General features: G+C 40.9%; 1 protein-coding gene across 1 annotated transcript in view; it reads left to right on the forward strand.

The window, feature by feature from the left end:
• The window catches only part of ABCA1 (ATP binding cassette subfamily A member 1), a 128367-nt gene extending 110082 nt beyond the window's left edge, over positions 1-18285 (forward strand). The window contains exons 37-50 of the mRNA XM_044265222.1: positions 206-383; positions 2352-2467; positions 2564-2708; positions 4169-4292; positions 5548-5677; positions 5938-6058; positions 7328-7390; positions 8012-8118; positions 10583-10724; positions 11120-11254; positions 12441-12544; positions 13127-13219; positions 13877-14120; positions 14802-18285. Coding sequence (XP_044121157.1) covers positions 206-383; positions 2352-2467; positions 2564-2708; positions 4169-4292; positions 5548-5677; positions 5938-6058; positions 7328-7390; positions 8012-8118; positions 10583-10724; positions 11120-11254; positions 12441-12544; positions 13127-13219; positions 13877-14120; positions 14802-14942 — 1843 coding nt within the window. The 3' untranslated portion in view covers positions 14943-18285. The remainder of the gene's footprint in view (positions 1-205; positions 384-2351; positions 2468-2563; positions 2709-4168; positions 4293-5547; positions 5678-5937; positions 6059-7327; positions 7391-8011; positions 8119-10582; positions 10725-11119; positions 11255-12440; positions 12545-13126; positions 13220-13876; positions 14121-14801) is intronic.
• Positions 18286-20443: the final 2158 nt, after the last annotated feature.

A 20443-nucleotide genomic window follows, 5' to 3' on the forward strand; every position in this document is an offset into this window, starting at 1 on the left:
ATTAAAATACGTTTGGTCAATCAATTTTTCCCTCTGGGCTGTGCCTCATATCTCTGATATCTGTGTATGTGTGTTTGCATGCAAGTGTGCATGTGTTCGCACGTGTGTGTGTGGGTGTGTGTGCAGTTGCATGCATGTATCTTGCTTGCTTGAGTTCTCAGCTGCGTCAGTGGCCCCTCATATTGTCATTGTCTTTCTTTTTCAGGATGACCACATCAGTGGATGTCCTTGTGTCCATCTGTGTCATCTTTGCAATGTCCTTCGTCCCAGCCAGCTTTGTCGTGTTCCTAATCCAAGAGCGGGTCAGCAAAGCAAAGCACCTGCAGTTCATCAGTGGAGTGAAGCCTGTCATCTATTGGCTCTCTAATTTCGTGTGGGATATGGTAAGAACCTCTGTCTGCTGCTGTTTTATAAATCATTAGGGCCGTGGATTGGATGAAAGAGTCCCTGGCTTTTCTAAAAGTGTTTTAGGTAGTCAAAAGGAATGAAAAAGAAAAAGGCAGAAGTAGTTGTTTGTACACCCATGACACTAAACATGACCTCAAATGCAGATCTGATCTCACACCACAGGAAAAAAAATCTGTTTACACTGCAATGAATACCACCACCATCACTACCACTAACTTATTGAGTGACTACTTTTCAAAGTAACGTTGAGCTGGAAGATGCTTAGTCACAACCCAGTGTCTCTACCCTGTCTGGTAGGTTTTTACCTCCAGAAGCAGGGTGTTCTTTGCCTTAGTAGGAAATCCGTCTTTCCTTTGAAAACTCTATACATTTTACCCAGAGGCTTATCCATCCATTCCAAATATGTTTTTGTGTCAGCTCTAATAGATTGCTTCTGTTCATACCAGTATGGAGGACTTCAAAGAATTCTGTAGTTCTGATTTTTGTAAAGTGGAGTTGAAATGTATCTCCCTTGACCTACATTAATTGTAAGCCACACAGAACAAATTTAATCCTTCTCCCACTGCACAGCCCCTCGGGTATTTGAAGACAACTTTCATTTAACCTAAGTCTTCCCCACGTAAGAGGATACATGAGAACACACTTTGTCATCTTCAAAGCACTGTACAAACGTGAGTGATGATGGTGAGGATGATGTCTTTGCTGATTATACCAAGCCTCTCAGACTTGTCAACCTCTCAGACTTGTGATATGTTGCCTTTCTGTGGCCCTGCTCCACACTGTTAATGTTCCTTTCAAAAAGCCAAGCCCAGAAGTAACCTTGTGTTCAGGCTGTGCTCTGTGTTCCGAGCCTAGAGTGGATCTTTATCCCATACTGTCATTACTCAGCCCATGGTTTTGCATGCAGAAGGAGAGCTGTCTTGTTAGCAACTTGGTAGTGAACTGAAATTTCCATTTCACAGAATGATTGGTGAATGGGGTCTCTTTCTCTCTACACTAATGCAGTTGACTTTTTGAACCTAAACTTTACATTTATCCGTGTTACACTGCATCTTGTTTCGTATCCATTTGCTCTTGTTTTTTTGTCTTGCCCCAGTAATTACTTCATCCCATAAACTCATGTCCATACTGAGTGCTCATGATGTATCTGACTGTGACAGGGGATTCAGAGAGGAAAGATCAAGTCTGTGGACTCAGAGACCTCACTTAGCTGTCTGTGTGTTATCTGTCACTCCCTGCTTTCAAGACTCTGAAATTTGCTAAAAGCAGGTCTTCACCTGCGTTACTGATAAACACGTGGGGAAGGATGGGACCGAGGCAGAGCCCTGTAGTCTGAAGCTCAAATTCTTCAAACAGCCAACAGGCCACCTTTCACCTCCCTGCCTGTGCTTTCCCTGCTAGCTATGAATTCTCTTAATTGTCCTGTAGTCACGTCTTTATATCTGCATTGTAAGTCTTGATACACTGTCAGGACAGACTTGAAAATATTTCTCATGTGATGAAACAATTCTGGCATTCATGTGATGAGGTAAGCGCTTATAAATAGATTACATGTGAGCCTGAACTTGGGCAGACGCTAATATAGCATTAATGATGAAACACACAATCATCTTCGGGAAGAATAATGGAAGCTTATTTGCTGCCTGTGAAATTGTAATTACTCTGACTGGGAATCCATCGTTCAGTAAGTTTACTGAGCGTGACACCTTGGCTTAGCTGTTGGAAAGACAGAAAGGGCATGCAGTTTATAAAATCAGCCAAGGGTAAAATGCTTGTCAAAATGTATTGTCCACTATTTTGATGAATAGTTTATGTGGCTTCATTAATTCAAAGTTATTCTCTGCTATGTTTATCTGCCCTTTCTTGTCCTATGATGGTGAAGACTTGAGGTGTATTGTGTCTCTGACTTAGGGGTGAACTTGATTTTCTTGTTTCACTTTTAGTGCAACTATGTGGTCCCTGCCACGCTGGTCATTATCATCTTCATCTGCTTCCAGCAGAAGTCCTATGTGTCCTCTACCAACCTGCCTGTGCTAGCGCTTCTACTTCTGCTGTACGGGTAAGGCCCCCCTGGAGGGCTGGAAGGCATATGGTGCCCAGAGTCAAAGGGAAGGCAGGGGACACCCAGTGAACATTTGTCTCTGTGCCTCACCAGGTGGTCGATCACACCTCTCATGTACCCAGCCTCCTTTGTGTTCAAGATCCCCAGCACAGCCTACGTGGTCCTCACCAGCGTGAACCTCTTCATCGGGATCAATGGCAGCGTGGCCACTTTTGTGCTGGAGCTCTTTACCAACAATGTGAGTCCTGCAGAAGGGGCACCTCTTGCAGGGATGGGCGTCTCCATGAGCCCGAGGACTGCACCGAGTCATGATCTTAATGCCATGGGTCTGTGGTGTGGACACCATGGACCTCTTTGTCCTTTTTCAGATTCTCTCCTTTCTGGGTTTGCATAGCACCTCTTTCTCCTCCTTTTCCTTATATTTCCTTATATTCCTTATATTCTCTGACTGATCAAACCCTTTGGTTTCCTTTGTACTCCTTCCTGTCTCAGTGCTGCTCTGCCATCTTTGCTTTCCCCTTGAGATGCTATCTCTGTGTGATGCCATTCACCTTTACCAACTCCCCTCTCTGGGTCTTATGTTGTTATCTCCCAGATCTTTGCCTTTGATCCTGTTCCCTCTATCTCTAGTCTCACGTTTTCACTTGCCTAGCAGGAGGCTCCATCTAGGTTATTTCCGGTTCCCCGGGACTTGACCTGTCCTCCTCATCTTCTCCCTCAGGACCTAGTATTTCTCTTGACATTCCTGTCACAGTGGGTGGCACTACCATCCCCCCGGTCACCCTGGCTGGCAACGGTATGGGCATCGTATATGTTGTGCTTTTCTTACCGCCCACATTCAACTGTTTACCTTGTCAGTTCTTCCAGTTACAAATCTCTTTAAGGGTCTCTGCCTATTTTCATAGTCTTTGTCCAGACACCTTAACCTCGAATGCCAGGCCTTCAGAGCTGTATACTGTATAGCCCTTCCTGGTCATATCCCGCCACACCCCTTCCCAAGGCTCTGTAACTTCACCTGAGCTGGTTGTTCCTTAAACCCTCCCATACTCCTGTAGGTCTGACTTCCTTTATCTCTCTAAGCCCTCAAGACTGCGCCCAACTATGAAGCTTTCTTTTCCTGCTGCCTATGGGAGGTGCTTCTCTGTCCCCAGTGCTCCTGAAGCCCTCCCTTCATGCCTGCAGTACAGCACCTATCCAGTGATGTACTCTTTCCCGCAGTGTAGAGACCGTTTACTAACCTTTGCTTCCCCTGGGCCCTAGCACAAGGCCTCCAGCCCACAGCAACTTAATTGTGGGATATTTGGCCACTGGCTTGATGTATACAAGAAGAATTTTTAAAATGCCAACAAAATCCTGAAGCTGAAATATTGACCCAGATATGAGCAATTTGCTTTGGAAATGTTAAGCCAATATTTTATTATGGATTTGCTTCTGATTTAACATAACCTTGTTTCTAAACTTTGCTCATATTTCTCCATATTCATAGCATTATTCCAAATCTTCTAAAGGGGAAATTCTATTATGTTATATGTCATCAACTGTGGCTGCTGCTCTTTATTGCTGTCTGAATTCAAAGGTTCAGTTTGACCCCAGGGAATCAAATTTTTCATCTCTCCCATATTTCAGATCTTGATATATTTTTAGCCCAAACCATAAATGACATTCAGTTTCTCTCTGTCTTATTATATATTTTTTTAGAAGCTGAATAACATCAATGATATCCTGAAGTCCGTATTCTTGATTTTCCCACATTTTTGCCTGGGACGGGGGCTTATTGACATGGTGAAAAACCAGGCAATGGCCGATGCCTTGGAAAGGTTTGGTGAGTGACAGCAGTGACTCGAGATGGTGGTTTTTGTGAGCCTTGGTACTCTGGACTTTGGTGTGGAAAGAGGCTGGGGAATGGGCATAGGACTTCCACCACATGAACCTGGATGTGGCATGGGTCTTTTCATACAACATTCATCTGTGCCTCAGAGAGCATTGAGAAAGGTGAGAGGGGAATTTTAGAGGTAAGGAAAAAATACTGGTTTTATTCTGAATCCAGTGCGCAATGCCACTGGTTGCCTTTCTTAGTTATCGGAAAAGTCAGAGCACAGTCTGAGAGTTGGATACAGGCCAGAGGATCAGTAGGAAGGGTGCAAACTTTGGCTATGACTATGAGGAAGATCATGGGCCTGAAGATGTGGCCATATATTACCTTTTACACAGTCTATAAAAAGGTAATTTACTGCAGCTCTTTCTGTCTTTAGAGTCTTTAAAAATATTTCTCCTGTGGCCACATTACTATTCTTTATCCACTGGCTCATATAGCTAGATGGGCCATGTTATTTAATGGGCATAGGAGAGGGACTTTTTTTTTTTTTTTCCATCTAGCAGGTGCAAAGGAGATGTATAAGGAATGTAAGGAATATTTCCATAAAGCCAGGTGATTTCATAGGTTCACTAGGTTATATTATATGCTACTTTCTGAAAGGGACGTCTTTTTAGAGTACTCTCTAATCTTCCTTTAGTGAAATTTACAGTGTGCAAAAATACCCTAGAAGTTACCCCAGATTGTTTGCCCTTTTAAAAAGGATTTTCAGGGACGCCTGGGTGGCTCAGTTGGTTGGACGACTGCCTTCGGCTCAGGGCGTGATCCTAGAGTCCCGGGATCGAGTCCCACATCAGGCTCCCAGCTCCATGGGGAGTCTGCTTCGCTCTCTGACCTTCTCCCCTCTCATGCTCTCTCTCACTGTCTCTCTCTCTCAAATAAATAAATAAAATCTTTTAAAAAAAAAAAAAAGGATTTTCAGCAGGTCTCATTTAAAAAAGAAACGTAAGATATGAAATTATAGATCTAATACATGTTGGTTCTGAACTTGTGACTGATAATGGGTCACAGTGTAATTTCCCAAAACCTTACCCTAAAAAAAATCAGACATGGAAAGTAGTCACTCCTATAATTTTCCCCCTTGTCATAGGCAATAATCATTGGTGTTCCAAGGAACAGAGGTGAATTTGAGCCTGAATTTGAGGAAGGGCCCAGAGTCTTTGGTGCCTCCATTCTAATTGGATCTCTGCATTGTGTCTACCAGGGGAGAACCGTTTTGTTTCACCACTGTCTTGGGACTTAGTGGGACGAAACCTCTTTGCCATGGCCGTGGAAGGGGTGGTGTTCTTCCTCATCACTGTTCTCATCCAGTATAGATTCTTCATCAGACCCAGGTAAGCTTTTTCTCAGAACTCATGGAGTATCTGGTTGAGGGTCACAGAGGAACATAGGGAAACACTGATCAGTGGTGGTCGCATTGCATTGAACTCAAGGTGATCCAGATGATTTTCCTGACATGGGCATTCTCTAGCCCACAACACTGCTGATCCTAAAAACTGTGGAGAATAGGTTTAAAGGACTTTCTTAGAAATTGGATCCTTGTCTTGAGAAATACCTTGAAAGATTGATTTTTTCTTAAAATGTTTTCCTCAAGACCTGTAAATGCCAAGCTTCCTCCTTTGAATGATGAGGATGAAGACGTGAAGCGGGAAAGACAGAGAATTCTTGATGGTGGAGGACAGAATGATATCTTGGAGATCAAGGAGCTGACGAAGGTGAGACAGTGAGTACAGGCTGTAACAACTCGTCTTCAGTTTTTCTCAGCTTTGCATGTTGGAGATGAGCATTTTTCTGATTTGATTAATGAAAAGAGCATACTTCCAAAAATATATGTATCTAGACCAAGTTTCTATCAAATTAATTTTGTTTAAAATACACCGAAGGGACTTCTTCATTAAAGAAATCCTGAGAATACTTCTATAATGGGAAATCTGGTTCTCGGGTGTATTTGTTTTTCATACTTACATTTATGTGTTTATTAAAACGTACTAAAATTGTATATCCAGTCAAAGCTGACGTGAGAGGAATAAATGATTGATTTTTGAGTATCATGGTCTAAAAAACTGATATGTCTGTTACTCAGGAAGAGGGTTTGTTTTCAGCCCACTCTAGGTGCCAGGATCCCAGTAGTTCACTTTTTTATAATATGTACAATATTTGCAGTGTTTTGATTCTACATTTTGACCCTGTAGAATTTTTTTTTATTTTTATTTTTTATTTTTTTAGTGTAGGCTCCATGCCCAGTGCAGGGCTTGAATTCACAACCCTGAGATCAAGACCTGAGCTGAGGGCGCCTGGGTGGCTCAGTGGGTTAAGCCGCTGCCTTCGGCTCAGGTCATGATCTCAGAGTCCTGGGATCGAGTCCCGCATCGGGCTCTCTGCTCAGCAGGGAGCTTGCTTCCCTCTCTCTCTCTCTGCCTGCCTCTCTGCCTACTTGTGATTTCTCTCTGTCAAATAAATAAATAAAATCTTTAAAAAAAAAAAAAAAAAAAAAAAAAACCTGAGCTGAGATAAAGGGTTGGATGCTTATCCAGCCATCCAGATGTCCCTAGAATTTAATTTTTATAATACCTACAATATCAAATAAATGAAAAATTATGATATATAAAAAATATTAAAAAAAATTATGTAAATATTGATGACTACTGTCTCTTAAAAAGGTTGATATTAGATTAAAAATAAAAAGAAAAGTGTGTAAACCTGGCGATTCACAGACCTGTACCCCTGGGGCTAATAATACTTATATGTTTATAAAAAAATTAAAAAAGAAGAAAATAAATTTATTATTTTTATTTTAAACTCTCGAATCATTTAGAAGCTGGCTGCCGCAGAGACAGACCATGGCTCTTAGCATATCAGATATGTGACTTTATTTTATTGATGAGCCTTACCTCATCGTGGGATTAAAAGTCAGTCTTCCACAGTTGCTTGGGATAGTTGTGGTTCGCTATGGCTCTTGAATTTTTGCATTTTGTTGGTTGCAGATATATAGAAGAAAGAGGAAGCCTGCTGTTGACAGGATTTGTGTTGGCATTCCTCCTGGCGAGGTAAAAGCACTGTCTACACTCTACTTGTCCCTGTTAATTCGGGTTATCTACCCAATCAAATGACAACATCTGTAAGGGTTTGAAAGTAGTTTTTAAAGCCTTCTCTATTTATGTCTATGTGGAGCAATCAGTCATTGAGAAGATGGGGACTGCATATGTCAAAAAGCAACAATTTTGGATAACCTCAGTCAGTTTAAGAAAAGATTGCACATCCAAAATGTGTCTTTGTGATCCATTCAAGATGATGATGAAATTCAAATATATATTTTTTAAATACTTTTTTTCTTTTATTGTACATGTTTGTGTTCTTTAAGCCCTTTAGACAAATTAGATGGTAAAAGGTGACTGGTTAGCTTTCATTACTGGTTTTTACACATTAACTTTGGCTTCATCCTGAAAACTCCAATAATATTTATCAATATGCTCAATATGTCTCGTTATAAAATGTTTAAATATCAATAGAAGTTCTTAAAACTCCCCAAAATTTGACTCTTCATTGATACTTAAGAATGTTTTAGAATCATGTTATGTCAAAACTAAGCTGAGGAGACTATTATATAAGGGTCATTTATATTCAGATTTGCAGTTGTTTGCTTAAACAGCTTACCCAATCTTTTTCAGTGCTTTGGACTTCTGGGAGTTAATGGGGCTGGGAAATCATCGACTTTCAAGATGTTGACTGGAGATACCACTGTTACCAGAGGAGATGCTTTCCTTAACAAAAATAGGTGAGAAAAGACATGGACTGAATTTTGCCACAAAGACTCTTTTCCTTATTTTTATTTAAAGACATTTTTATTTTTCTGATTATAACAGTACTATATAGCTTGTAAAAAGGTTGAGATCTATAAAGGGTAGAGACAAAAATAAAAATCACCCATAATCCCACTACCTAGAGAGAACTACTGTTTACATTTTTTTCTCCCAGGCTCCCTCTATTTTTTCTAACAGCTTTATTTAGTATAATTTTACATAGCATATAGTTCACTTATCTTAAGAATACAATTGCTTGTGGCGCCTTGGAGGCTTAGTCATTAAACATCTGCCTTCGACTCTGGTCATGATCCCCGGGTCTTGGGATTGAGCCCCACATCGGTCTCCCTGCTTCTCCCTCTCCTGCTCCCCACCGCTTGTGTTCCTCTCCTGCTGGGTTTCTCTCTGTCAAATAAACAAACAAGATCTTTAAAAAAAGATATAATTCCTAGTGATTTCTAGTTGATTTACAAGGCTGTGCACTCATCACCACAATTAGAACATTCCCATCACCCCCAAACTCTCTCTTTTACACATATAAATGTTTTTTAAAAATTGAGATCATACTGTATCTAGATTTTTGAAATTAGTTTATTATTAATGAGTCTGATATGGGTATTTCTCAATGGGTTACATGTTCTAAGATGTAGGCTTTACATTGCTGCATAAACCCCCCTATGTATATTTATCTGCAGTTTGTTTAATCAATTCCTTATTGCTGGACATTTATTAGTTTCTGTTTTTGACTATGTAACTATGCCCTTTACATATGTACATACATGCACATATGTAAATACCTATGTAAATATGTACATATATGTATATATGTATATGCACACATATGTACATATGTAAAGGGAAAATTCCTACAAGGTAAAAGGGTGTGTATTTGCCAAATTGCCTTCCCTAAAGGGTGTGTAGGTTATTGAGGTTGCAATAGGCCATTATCTGAGAATGCACAGGTCACTAAGCAATCTGATCTTTAGGGGTGCACCTCCACTTTAGGGACCTATTAGGCAATGTTGCCCTTGTGTACTCTAAATATGTGGGGCTTTATGGGCTTTCTATATGAAGAGGTGGTACAAAGACCATGGCTTTGGAACTTTTCTGACCATGACCCAAAGTAGCAAATACATTTACCTCTCAACCTAGTAAATAAACAAAATCACATAAACAGGCATATCTTTAAAGAAAAAATCTGATTATGACCCACTAAATTTATTTTGTCACCCGCTAATGGGTGATGGCTCACAATTTAGAAATAGTAGATAGGGGGCTACTAGCCAGTAACATTTGAAAAGAATGAGGGACTTAATGTACTCAGTGGTCCCCCCCTTTTTTCTCTTATCAGTTTTTTCCATAGCAGGGTAAAGAAAGTTTAAGAGAACCAATGCTGAAATAGCAGACCTAAGACTGTGCATCTGCTTCCCCAGGCTCGTTCCTTCTACCAGGCTCCTGGGGTATAAAGCAGTGGGAGCAGTAACTGGCTCAAACTAAGGTTTATCCCAGTGACCAGTTGTAAGGGACTGGCTTGGGCAGTGTTGCTGTGAGGGCCAGGCACAGTGTCTGTGGGCATCTCAGTCATAATTCTGGAAAAGGCTGGACTTCAGAGTGTAAAACAGATAGGCAAAGGGGAATGAATACTGCTAATAGGCCGAACAAAGGCCAAACGCTGTCCAAGGATGGCTGATAAGTGAGGCCATCAGATTGGATGGGACACTGAACTTCTCCCACATCAAGGATTCTTAACCTGAGATTGGCTTCATAGAGTGCAAAGGCTGCTTCCACCAATATATTTAAAGCTGTATCTGTAGATATATTTTTTGGTCACCAGATTTTTAGAGAGCCTGTGATAAAAAAAAAAAAAAAAAAACAAAAATCCCCAAAACCCCATAAAAACCAGGAGGGTGCCTGGGCTGGATAAATAGTGGGGCCAGGCCATCTGGACCATGTTGTGGCCAATGTATGGGCAGCAAACGGCAGAGAGAGGAAGGTCACACCCAGATTTGCTGGGCCTCCTCTGGGTCTGCAGGGCCATGAGGGAGACTTGGGAGTAACAGAGTACTTGGTCCGTATGACTGGATCACAGGGTCAAGTCTGGGATGGAGACTTAGTGTTAAAGCCCCAAGATTGTGTGAGTGAGGTTGTCGGTAGAGAGAGTGCAGCAGTTGGGATGGACTTGGGAATCCTGAAATGGGACTGAGCCTGCAGACTGAGGTGTTGGGAGAGCCAGGTACAAGCAGTAGGTGGGCCAGAGGCGGGAACCCTGACTGCCGGGAGGGGCTGGCCTCCGGGGACAAAAAGATGGTGCCTTCAAGCTACAGCAAGTGTGCTCACTGGTTTTTTGTCACATGCAAGTACACTTTTTAGGAACATGAGACAAGACTGTCCAATCAGTCTCTCTAAATGCTTAAAACCTGACCAGTTTTTCCTTTGCAGTATCTTGTCAGACATCCATGAAGTCCATCAGAACATGGGCTATTGCCCTCAGTTCGATGCCATCACGGAGCTACTGACTGGAAGAGAGCACGTGGAGTTCTTTGCCCTCTTGAGAGGAGTCCCAGAGAAAGAAGTTGGCAAGGTACCGTGGGCATCAGAAGCCAGCCTGCCCCCTTCGCAGGCTGACAGTATGCCTTATGGTTTTGGCCTTCACAAATGACCGTTGCTTCAGGCTCTTTTTACGCGTGGGTGCAGCAATATGAGATGCTGGCTTCTCGCACCTACTTTGCGAGGTGGGAATCTGTGGCGGAGGGCAGGGGTGAGTGGACAGACACATGCTGCAGAGCAGAGAGGAAGTGCTGTGCCCACCCCCACGAGTTCTTTCCCTTTGCTTTTTGGCTCCTTGGCACTTGCTATTATAGAATCTACTCAGTGAGAAGAATTTTCCTAGTCCTGCTTTGTAAAGAATCATCTGCATGTGTAACAAAACATGATAAACAAATCAGACAAAAGTCAAGGTGCGTTTTATTACTCCAGGTTGGTGAATGGGCAATTCGGAAACTGGGCCTCGTCAAGTATGGCGAAAAGTATGCTGGTAACTATAGCGGAGGCAACAAGCGCAAGCTCTCCACAGCCATGGCTCTGATCGGCGGGCCCCCTGTAGTGTTTCTGGTGAGTGTGACAGAGTGGAGAACTCTTGTGTGGGCCTGAATGGAAAACATCACTTTTCTGAAGTCCTGTATGTCCAGGGATATTGCCGGACTGGCTTGGCTAATGGCAAGTCATCCTTCCTCTGACAGGGAACAGCAGAGCCACCTTAGAAAACCAGAGGGAAGTTCCTTTGTTCTTCTCCTTGATATACGTTGGGGTGGCTTTGCCATGCCCTCTGATGCTCCAGAGAAGAGAAGCTCTAGGGCCCTTGTTTCTCTGGTGTTGGGGAACGCTGGCTCGTGTGGCTGAGTCTCGGATATGTGATTTGAACTTTCTCTGGATCATTCTTTCAGACCATCTGTGTGTTCATCTCCTGAAGATGGAGATTGTGGACACAGCTTCAAGATCCCCAGGGTGGCAGCTGGGTTATAGTTCTAACACATAGATAGATGGAAAACAGAAGATTAAGCTGGACAGGAGCCCCTTGGCCCTTTTTCTTCTGCTTTGAAGTTATTATAGGAAGAAGCCTTGGGTTAGGGCTTTAATGTTATCTGTACCATTTGGATCTGCAATTTGTTTCTCTAAGACTAGCAAGTACAATATAATAGACTAAGCTTTAATGAGCTAGAATAAAAAAAAGTAATTTTACCCAAACCTTCTATGGACTTCAATAGGGACTTCAGACAAAAAGAATTTTTAGTGTATATTTGTCAGTCATGAAAAGATGATTGAAACTAAATAGATTTTTCCTTTCCCTTTCTATTCATTTGGAGAAATTTAATTTAAAAAAATTGAGTTTCTAGGGGAGATGAACCATGAGAGACTATGGACTCTGAAAAACAATCTGAGGGGTTTGAAGTGGCGGGGGGGTGGGAGGTTGGGGTACCAGGTGGTGGGTATTATAGAGGGCACAGCTTGCATGGAGCACTGGGTGTGGTGAAAAAATAATGAATACTGTTTTTCTGAAAATAAATAAATTGGAAAAAAAAATTGGAGTTTCCTACTTCCTACATATTGGTAAGAGTGAACTGGTTACAAACAAGTATGCAGTTTATTCTTGTATGCGAGGTCTGATTTTTTGGTCTATCAAGAAATAACTAGAATGGTAAGTTGGAATTTAGGCTATTTTAAAGATGTTTCTGCATTTAAAAAGAATCTATCTTTGTGTTTTCAGCAAGTAATAGGGCTTATTTTATTCTAATTACAGGATGAACCTACCACAGGCATGGACCCCAAAGCCCGGCGATTCTTGTGGAATTGTGCTCTAAGTATTGTCAAGGAAGGCAGATCAGTAGTGCTTACATCTCACAGGTCAGTAGTGAAGACTGGGCTTGGCATCTGTGTTGTGTATATTTATGATTTTCCAAGTAGTAATGTGATCATTGTATAAAAATTAGAAAATGTGGAAAGGCAAAGAGAAAATGTGGTAATCACCTGAAATTGCATCATGAGGACATAAACATTGCTGTCATCGGGCTATGTATCTTTGCAGTTTTCTAATGCGAATCTGTACACACACAGATACACACACACACCCCAGACGTGTGTATATTTTCAGGCAAAAACGCAAGCTGTGTAGTTAGACTGTTCTTTTTCACTTCGTATTTTGTGTACATTCAGATGTAGACAGTATTCCAATAGGAAATACCCAAGTTTGTTTAACTGTTCCTCTTTTTGTAGACATTTGGACTGTTTCCAACTTTTTTTTTTTTTTTTCAAGTATAAACAGCACGGCAGTAGACAGCATCATGCCTACATCTTCATGTATTTTAATAGGAGGCAATTATGCCCTAGGATGCTGGAAATCTATCTCTTTGAAATTCCAGATGTCACATGATGTTCGGATGGTTAGAGCAGCATCTTTCTAAAATAAAAATCTCTGTTTTCCCACAGTATGGAAGAATGTGAAGCTCTTTGCACTAGGATGGCAATTATGGTCAATGGGAGGTTCAGGTGTCTTGGCAGTGTTCAGCATCTGAAAAATAGGTAATAAAGATAGTATCTATGGGATAACCCTTACTGAGGACACTTGTATTTATTCTTTTTTGTGAGCGTATAAATGGTGGCTCTAAAAAGGGAAGTAAACTGAACAAAATGGTATAGTGGAAAGAATAAGGGCTTTGAAGTCAGAGCTGCATTTGAATTCTCTTTACCTTCTCCTGGTGTGGGCCCTTGGACAGACTGCTTAACTTTTCTGAGAGTCTGTATCCGAGGAATATCTGCTTTCTGGCTTTGCTAAACAAATGAAATGGGGAATTTTACATACGTCAGTGTGGTCACAGCATAGGCTTTGGGGTCAAACACAAACGAGACTACATCATGGCCTACCACTTAGGAGCTCTGTACCATGGGCAAGCGACTAGCTCCGTGGACTTCAGTTTCTCTGTAACTAACATCTGTCGGACCTCACATGTCCAGGTGAGGAATCAGTGAAATCATGTGTCTGAGGCATTCGGCATGACATGTCACATAGACTAGATAATCAGTAAATGGTAACCAGTTCCTTCTCTTATGTACTTATTTCTGGGTAAAACTTTTGGGAGCTTCCTTTTTTATAGCACCAGTTGGGTCGGGTTACATACTATTTTGAGAAGTTTCCTGAGGATCTTCCATTGGATTTTTTTTTTTTTTTCCTGCTTTCAGGTTTGGCGATGGTTATACAATAGTGGTACGAATAGCAGGGTCCAACCCTGACCTAAAGCCTGTCCAGGAGTTCTTTGGACTTGCCTTTCCGGGAAGCGTCCTCAAAGAGAAACACCGGAACATGCTCCAGTACCAGCTTCCATCTTCACTTTCTTCTCTGGCCAGGATATTCAGCATCCTCTCCCAGAGCAAAAAGAGACTCCACATAGAAGACTACTCTGTTTCTCAGACAACACTTGACCAAGTAAGCTTTGAATGTCTAAACAGATGGCCTTTTCAGGGTGGAGATTCCCGATCCCTGTCCCGCACTCCCACTATGAGTCCTAGAGCAGGTCTGACTGAGCTTGAATCTGATTTACCATGACTCTTGCTTTTTACCAAACCACCCTGAAGGTGTAAAGGAAGATGATTCTGTTTACTTTCGAGGATTATTGTGAGAATAGGTTGTAATAATAATCACAGTAACTGTCATTTTCTGAATACCTACCATGGGCCAGATATTTTGCCAGGTGTCTTATCCCATTTAAATTAGATAACATGAAGTACTACCATGGGCCAGATATTTTGCCAGGTGTCTTATCCCATTTAAATTAGATAACATGAAGTACTAACCGGATTCTGGAACTTAGTAGCCATTTGGTAAATGTTAGTTTTTTGTCTCCCTTCCCTTTTAATCAGGCCTCTATGAATCAAAATAGATGATCGAGTAATTGGTGATTTGAGGGGCAATAGGAAGCTCAGTTTTCAAATGGTTAATGTGTTTTTCCAGTGTCCCCTCTTCCTCACACACAGTTTCCTACTTAATCTATTTATGCGATCTTGTATTCTCCTACGTGGCTTAAGCTCCACATGGTGAAAAATGCAACCAGAACAAAGGAGGAGCAAGGAGAGAGCTATTTATAAAGGCCAACCTTTCTTTTGACAGGTGTTTGTGAACTTTGCCAAGGACCAAAGTGATGATGACCACTTAAAGGACTTGTCATTACACAAAAACCAGACAGTAGTCAATGTTGCGGTTCTTACATCTTTTCTCCAGGATGAGAAAGTGAAAGAAAGTTATGTATGAAGAATACTGTTCATACAGGGAGACTAAAAGAAAGGAGGAACTAGCCCTTCCTTTGCACCACGTCAAGCGTTCCCCAAAAGCAAGAGCTGGACGTTTTTGTGGGAAGAAGTAAACTGGATACTGTACTGATACTATTCAATGCAATGCAATTCAATGCAACGAAAACAAAATTCCATTACAGGGGCAGTGCCTTTGTAGCCTATGTCTCGTATGGCTCTCAAGTGAAAAAGACTTGAATTTAGTTTATTATCTTATACCTATGTGAAACTCTAGTATGGAACTCAGCGGACAGATGGGTTTGAAACCACACTTTTTGTTTTTTTTTCCCTTTGTAGTCTCACTGGGATTGCAACAATAATTAATCAAGTAATCATGGCCAGTGATTATTTATCAAAGTCAAAAGGCATATACATCTTCATTCAGTAAGCCGTGCCATGCCAGGACACTGGTTTCCCGGTGACACATCCATTGCTGGCAATGAGTGTGCCAGAATTACTAGTGCCAAGTTGCTCAGAAAGCCTGAAGGACCGTGGTGTGTCATGCACACTTTTGCAAAAGCTGTTCTGCTTTAAAGTCCATCAGCATCATTATCAGGTGACAAAATGGTGCCCTGGATGGGGAAAGTCCTGCTTTGTTTCCCTCATTGATGAGCTGCTCTGATGTGGCCGTAATGTGCAAGTGTGGGTGGCTCAAGACAGGTGAGACTTGGTTCCATTTTTAGGTTATCCTGTGCTTGGAGCCATGGGTCTCCAGGGCCATGTTTCTGGGACTCTTTAAATATACTAAGATCCTGGTGAGCAGTAAAGAGCTGGCAGACCGTTGAGGCTGCAGGCTGCTGAGGCCAGGTCATGGGATTGAACACGTTACGTGGCTTGTTCCAACCTAGGGAGGCCTGTGTCCGTTTGTCCTGGTTGTCTGCTAACAAGGTACATCGCATCTCAAGTTCTTCCTGTCTGACATGAATGTAGTATTATTTCTGGCTTTTTAAATTAATCTAGACTATGAAAGGACAGAGTTCTATTTTAACAAAATTCTTTGTACTTTTGATGTTGTTTGGAATCTTATGGTCTGTCAGTGACATGTGAATCCTTGGAATGGCCTTTTTGTAGAACCCCGTGGTGTAGGGGAGTAAGGCCGTACTGCCTCACTGACTTTATTTCTCATGGAAGCCTACATGTGGGTCCTCTGACTAGTGCCTGGTGACCAGAAAACAATGTGGTGGTCAAGATCTCATGACAGCATTATATTTGAGTTTTTTTAAAGATCATTTTAAAATACTCTTAATCTCGGTGTGTTAATCAAGTATTTTTTGAGTGTATGTTATAGCTGAACTGACTATGTATGGGTGGATTGGGTGGGGAGAAATTAAGTCTCAGTAGATGTATTGTGCCATGTTATTCAGCTAACAGGTTTACAAATACAGGTTGTTTTGTTGTTGTGGTTGTGGGATCCCAGGGAAAGAATACTGGGCAGTTTTTTTGTTTTTGTTTTTAATAGCAACAGTGCAAAAGCCAAAAAAGTTTGTCATAAGGGTTACAAGACTAAACAATGAATACGTTCACAAAAAAGATCACTAACTGCAAAACTTGTTGAGTAACACAACTTGTGCTTGTGGGTATCTTTGGTTCTGTCAAATAATCGGCTTTGAAGATCTTAGGTATCCCATGCTGACAATCTCAACTTTTTCATCTCTTCAGTCCTAAGTTTCTCATGAAAAAAATAACAACAGCATATGCCCCCACGTGAAATATATTTGACTTTCCTGACCCAGTCTTATTTTTTTAGTCAACAAACACTTTAAGAAATACTATTTTACTAATGCTTAATGTGATCTGCTTTGAGGCAACAAAAATATGTGGGGAGTATGACTGGGTGAAATTCAAGCCATCTTTCAGTATCATTATTAATTTCTTTTTCTAAAATTTAAATATTAACTCTAAAGGTATTAAGATTTCAGATCTATTTCAAATCTGTATTTTTTAAAATTTATAGAATGTTACCACGTAACTTGTTTGGAAAAAAATGACTTAGAAATTAATGCCAATATCTTCTAAAATGATAAACAAGTAATGAAGGCCCATTTCCAGTAACTATTGGCATGATGAGGTCATTATATTTTGTGCTATCTTTAATGATATAAAATTCATAGAGTAATTTAGTTTTTCCTTATTTAATATTTTTCAAAATCAAACTTCTGTTAGTTTTCCCATTTTACTAGAATCATGTTCTAATTCTCTATCTTACTAAATCAGTGAGCAGCTCCTGGCTTTAATTACTCTGACTTCAAGGCCATATTTTAAAAAATCAAAAGACACTGTGAACTGTTTCGGAAAACAAAAAACAAAAAACAATTCAATATAGATTTACAAGGATCTCTTCCGAAGCTAGAAACAATCTATAGCTACACACTGACTTCACCCTGTTACCTTTTAGACTGTCCAAATAATCATCTTTTACATTTTCCTGTGTAAACCTAATTCTAGTACAAATTTCTACCAACTCTCTACTCAAGTAAAATTTCTATATATTCCCTGTGGAAATGTAAGTATGCGAGTTTCCAAAATTCTCAAAAAAAAAAAAAAAGTGTTCAGAGGTTGCCACTTTTGCTTCTTTTGGACACCTTGGAAACTCCATTAACAACTGTGAATATGAAAATACAAGAGAAAACAATCACAAAGCCCTTTACGCATAAACATCCAGCACAGCTCTTTCTTAAAAAACAGCCAAACCTCAGACTACTGTATCTCCGTATCGGTACTGAAGCGTGTGCATTGTGGCGATGAAATGCTGCACATCTTTCAGTCACTGTATAGTAATCATTGATGAAAGGGATTTGTCTGTTTTCTTCTCGTGGTTGTATATATCAGGTAAATTTTCTTCCAAAGAGCCATGTGTCATATATAATATTGAACCACTTTGATACTGAGATATTAATTTGTACCCTTGTTACTATTTACTAGTAATAATAAAGTACTATAGTAATATAGCTCTAATTCTCTTCAAAGTTGTTGCATCCCTTTTATAGAATGTTTCTATTTCCATAAGGATTAAGTATTCTTTCTTCTTATACCCTAGGATGAAGCTATGTTTTTGTGCTTTTTCTTTATCATTGGCTCTTCATTCCAAGCACTTTATGCTGTCTCTAATGGGATCTATTTTTGCACTGGAATATCTGAGAATTGCAAAACTAGACAAAAGTTTCACAATAGATTTCTAAGTTAAATCCTTTTCATTAAAAGGAAAAAAAGAAAAAAAATTTTGTATGTCAATAACTTTATATGAAGTATTAAAAAAAGGCATATTTCTATGTTGTAATGAGTCACGAAATAAAGCTGTGACAGTCCTGCTGGTCTATGCAGATTTATTTCCATGCTTTCGCAGCACCACCTACTGTTAAGGCTCATAACGCCGTTAGAAAAGTAAGAATTAGAAAAGTAAGAAATTTTCGTCCACTTCTAGTGGGGAAGCTCTTTGCCTGGAATAAAAATTTTAGAAAAGGCTAAATGTCCTGTTTCTCACAAAAGAGAAGTGAAGGGTTTACTTGGAGACAAAGGGTGTTTACACTTTCATAATCAGTTAGGATAGTAAACAACAAGTTTAAGAGGTTGTTAGGTAAAATGTATTCGGCTTGATTTTGAAGCTATAGAGATCTCTGAAAATACTCTGTAGGTAAGCCTGTTCGGTAAAAACTTCACTGCTTTATTTGGTATTGAAACTACAAAGGCCGCCTTCCGATGTCTTTTGTTTGTTCAACCGAAAACACGGACAGAGTGTGGCAAGGGTATTGGCGGGGTGTGCTGGGCGTGGTGGCCTGGGTGAGCAGGAAAGTGGAAGAAGTAGAGAAACATCGGCAGTGCCTTCCCTTCCTCCGGTAAAAAGTGCTGGGCAACCGAAAGCCAGGGCTATGTGGGGCTGTGATGAGACTTGTGGATGTCATTTTTATAGCTCACTAGCAAAGTCTCAGGAAAGATGTCTGTTTATCTCAGTACCTGAAGAAACCTCTGTCAAACACCCCCTCATCGGCAGAGTCACGGCTCTATGTGGGGCCTCCTCTAATGGCCGAGAGGACAGGTACTGAGTGAGTGGCCCTTTGCTAAGGCGTGCATCCCACTGCATGCGGAGGAAGGATCTCGGTCTGTGAGTGAGCCTTCTTGACCACTTGGAATCAGTGTCACAGCTGTGTCTTTCTCTCTTAAAGTTCACATTACAGCGACTTCAATGAAATGAAAGAAAACTCTGTTTCTTGGTGAAAAATGACAATCGAGAGAAGAAAGCTCCTGAAAGATGAAAAGGCAAGTAATTTAGATAACCGTGTAAGTCACCCACGAGTCTGGAGGAAAACCTGTCTAGGGAAGAGCCTATATAAACATTGGTAGGTTCAAAAAACCTTGGAACCTTTGAAATGTTAATGCATGCATTAAGTACAGAAAACTGGAAGGGAAAAAAGCTACACTTCTTTAAAAGTGTTTTACTGTGTTGTCAGGCACTTCATTTAATCCCCAATTAACTACCTGCCCTATGAGGTAAGCAGTACCATTTGATGTATGAGTAAATTGTGGCTCAGTGGATAAAGAAAGAACTTGTTTAAAGTTCAGCGGCTACTAGAGTGGCAGAGGGTTCTTTCCGTGAAGTTGAGTATCATAAAATCTGCCTGGCATCATCATACAGTAATTTCACCAATATTTATTGAACTCTGTTGTGCGCCATATTTTCTAGGTTCTGGGATGCAGTGTTTAAGGCTGAATTCCTGCTCTACTGAAGTTAAATTTCAGTGGAGAAGTCTTACTTGCATTCACAATGGATGTGTAGACAAACACATATAATACACTCAGACCACAGTAAATGCTAAGAAGAAAATGAGCCATGGTAGTAAGTTAGTGATGGAAATGAGTCAGAAATGGTGCCTGAAGAGTGATGTTTGAGCTCAGATCTGATCAAATAAGGAGGAGCCAACATTTGAAGGGGGGGCAGAGAGAATGCTCCTGGAAGAAAGAGCACCTGGTGCAAAAGCTCCAAGTGGGAAAAAACTTGGCGGGTTGGAGAAGGAGAGAGAGGATCCCAATGTCTCAAGTGGTAGAAGGGGCAAAAACCAGAACCTGTAGGGCCTCGCAGGCCATGTTAAGGTATCTGGATTTTACTGTTAGTGCAATGAGGAACCACTGGAGAGTTTTAAACAAGGTAATGGTTTGATGTAATCACTGTTTCAGAAAGAATGCTGGCTGTGTGGGGAGAAGGGACAGTAAGGAGGCTAACAGATGTTGGTGGATTGAGCAAGGGTATAGCAGTAGACACAGGGAGGAAGAGTAATGTTCAGGATCTATTTTAGAGACAAAGCCCACAGGAATTACTGACAAGCACCATGTAGAGGTTGAGGGCAAGAGAGCTATCAAGATGACTTCTAGTTTGTGGCCCAAACTAGGTAGATGGTCGTGCTAAAAGGGCCATTCATACACCAGTCTGGTGCTCAGGAACAACAATGGGAAGGAAGATAAAAATGTGTA

The sequence above is a fragment of the Neovison vison genome, chromosome 9, assembly GCF_020171115.1.
Source record: "Neovison vison isolate M4711 chromosome 9, ASM_NN_V1, whole genome shotgun sequence".
In the NCBI taxonomy this organism is placed as follows: domain Eukaryota; kingdom Metazoa; phylum Chordata; class Mammalia; order Carnivora; family Mustelidae; genus Neogale; species Neogale vison.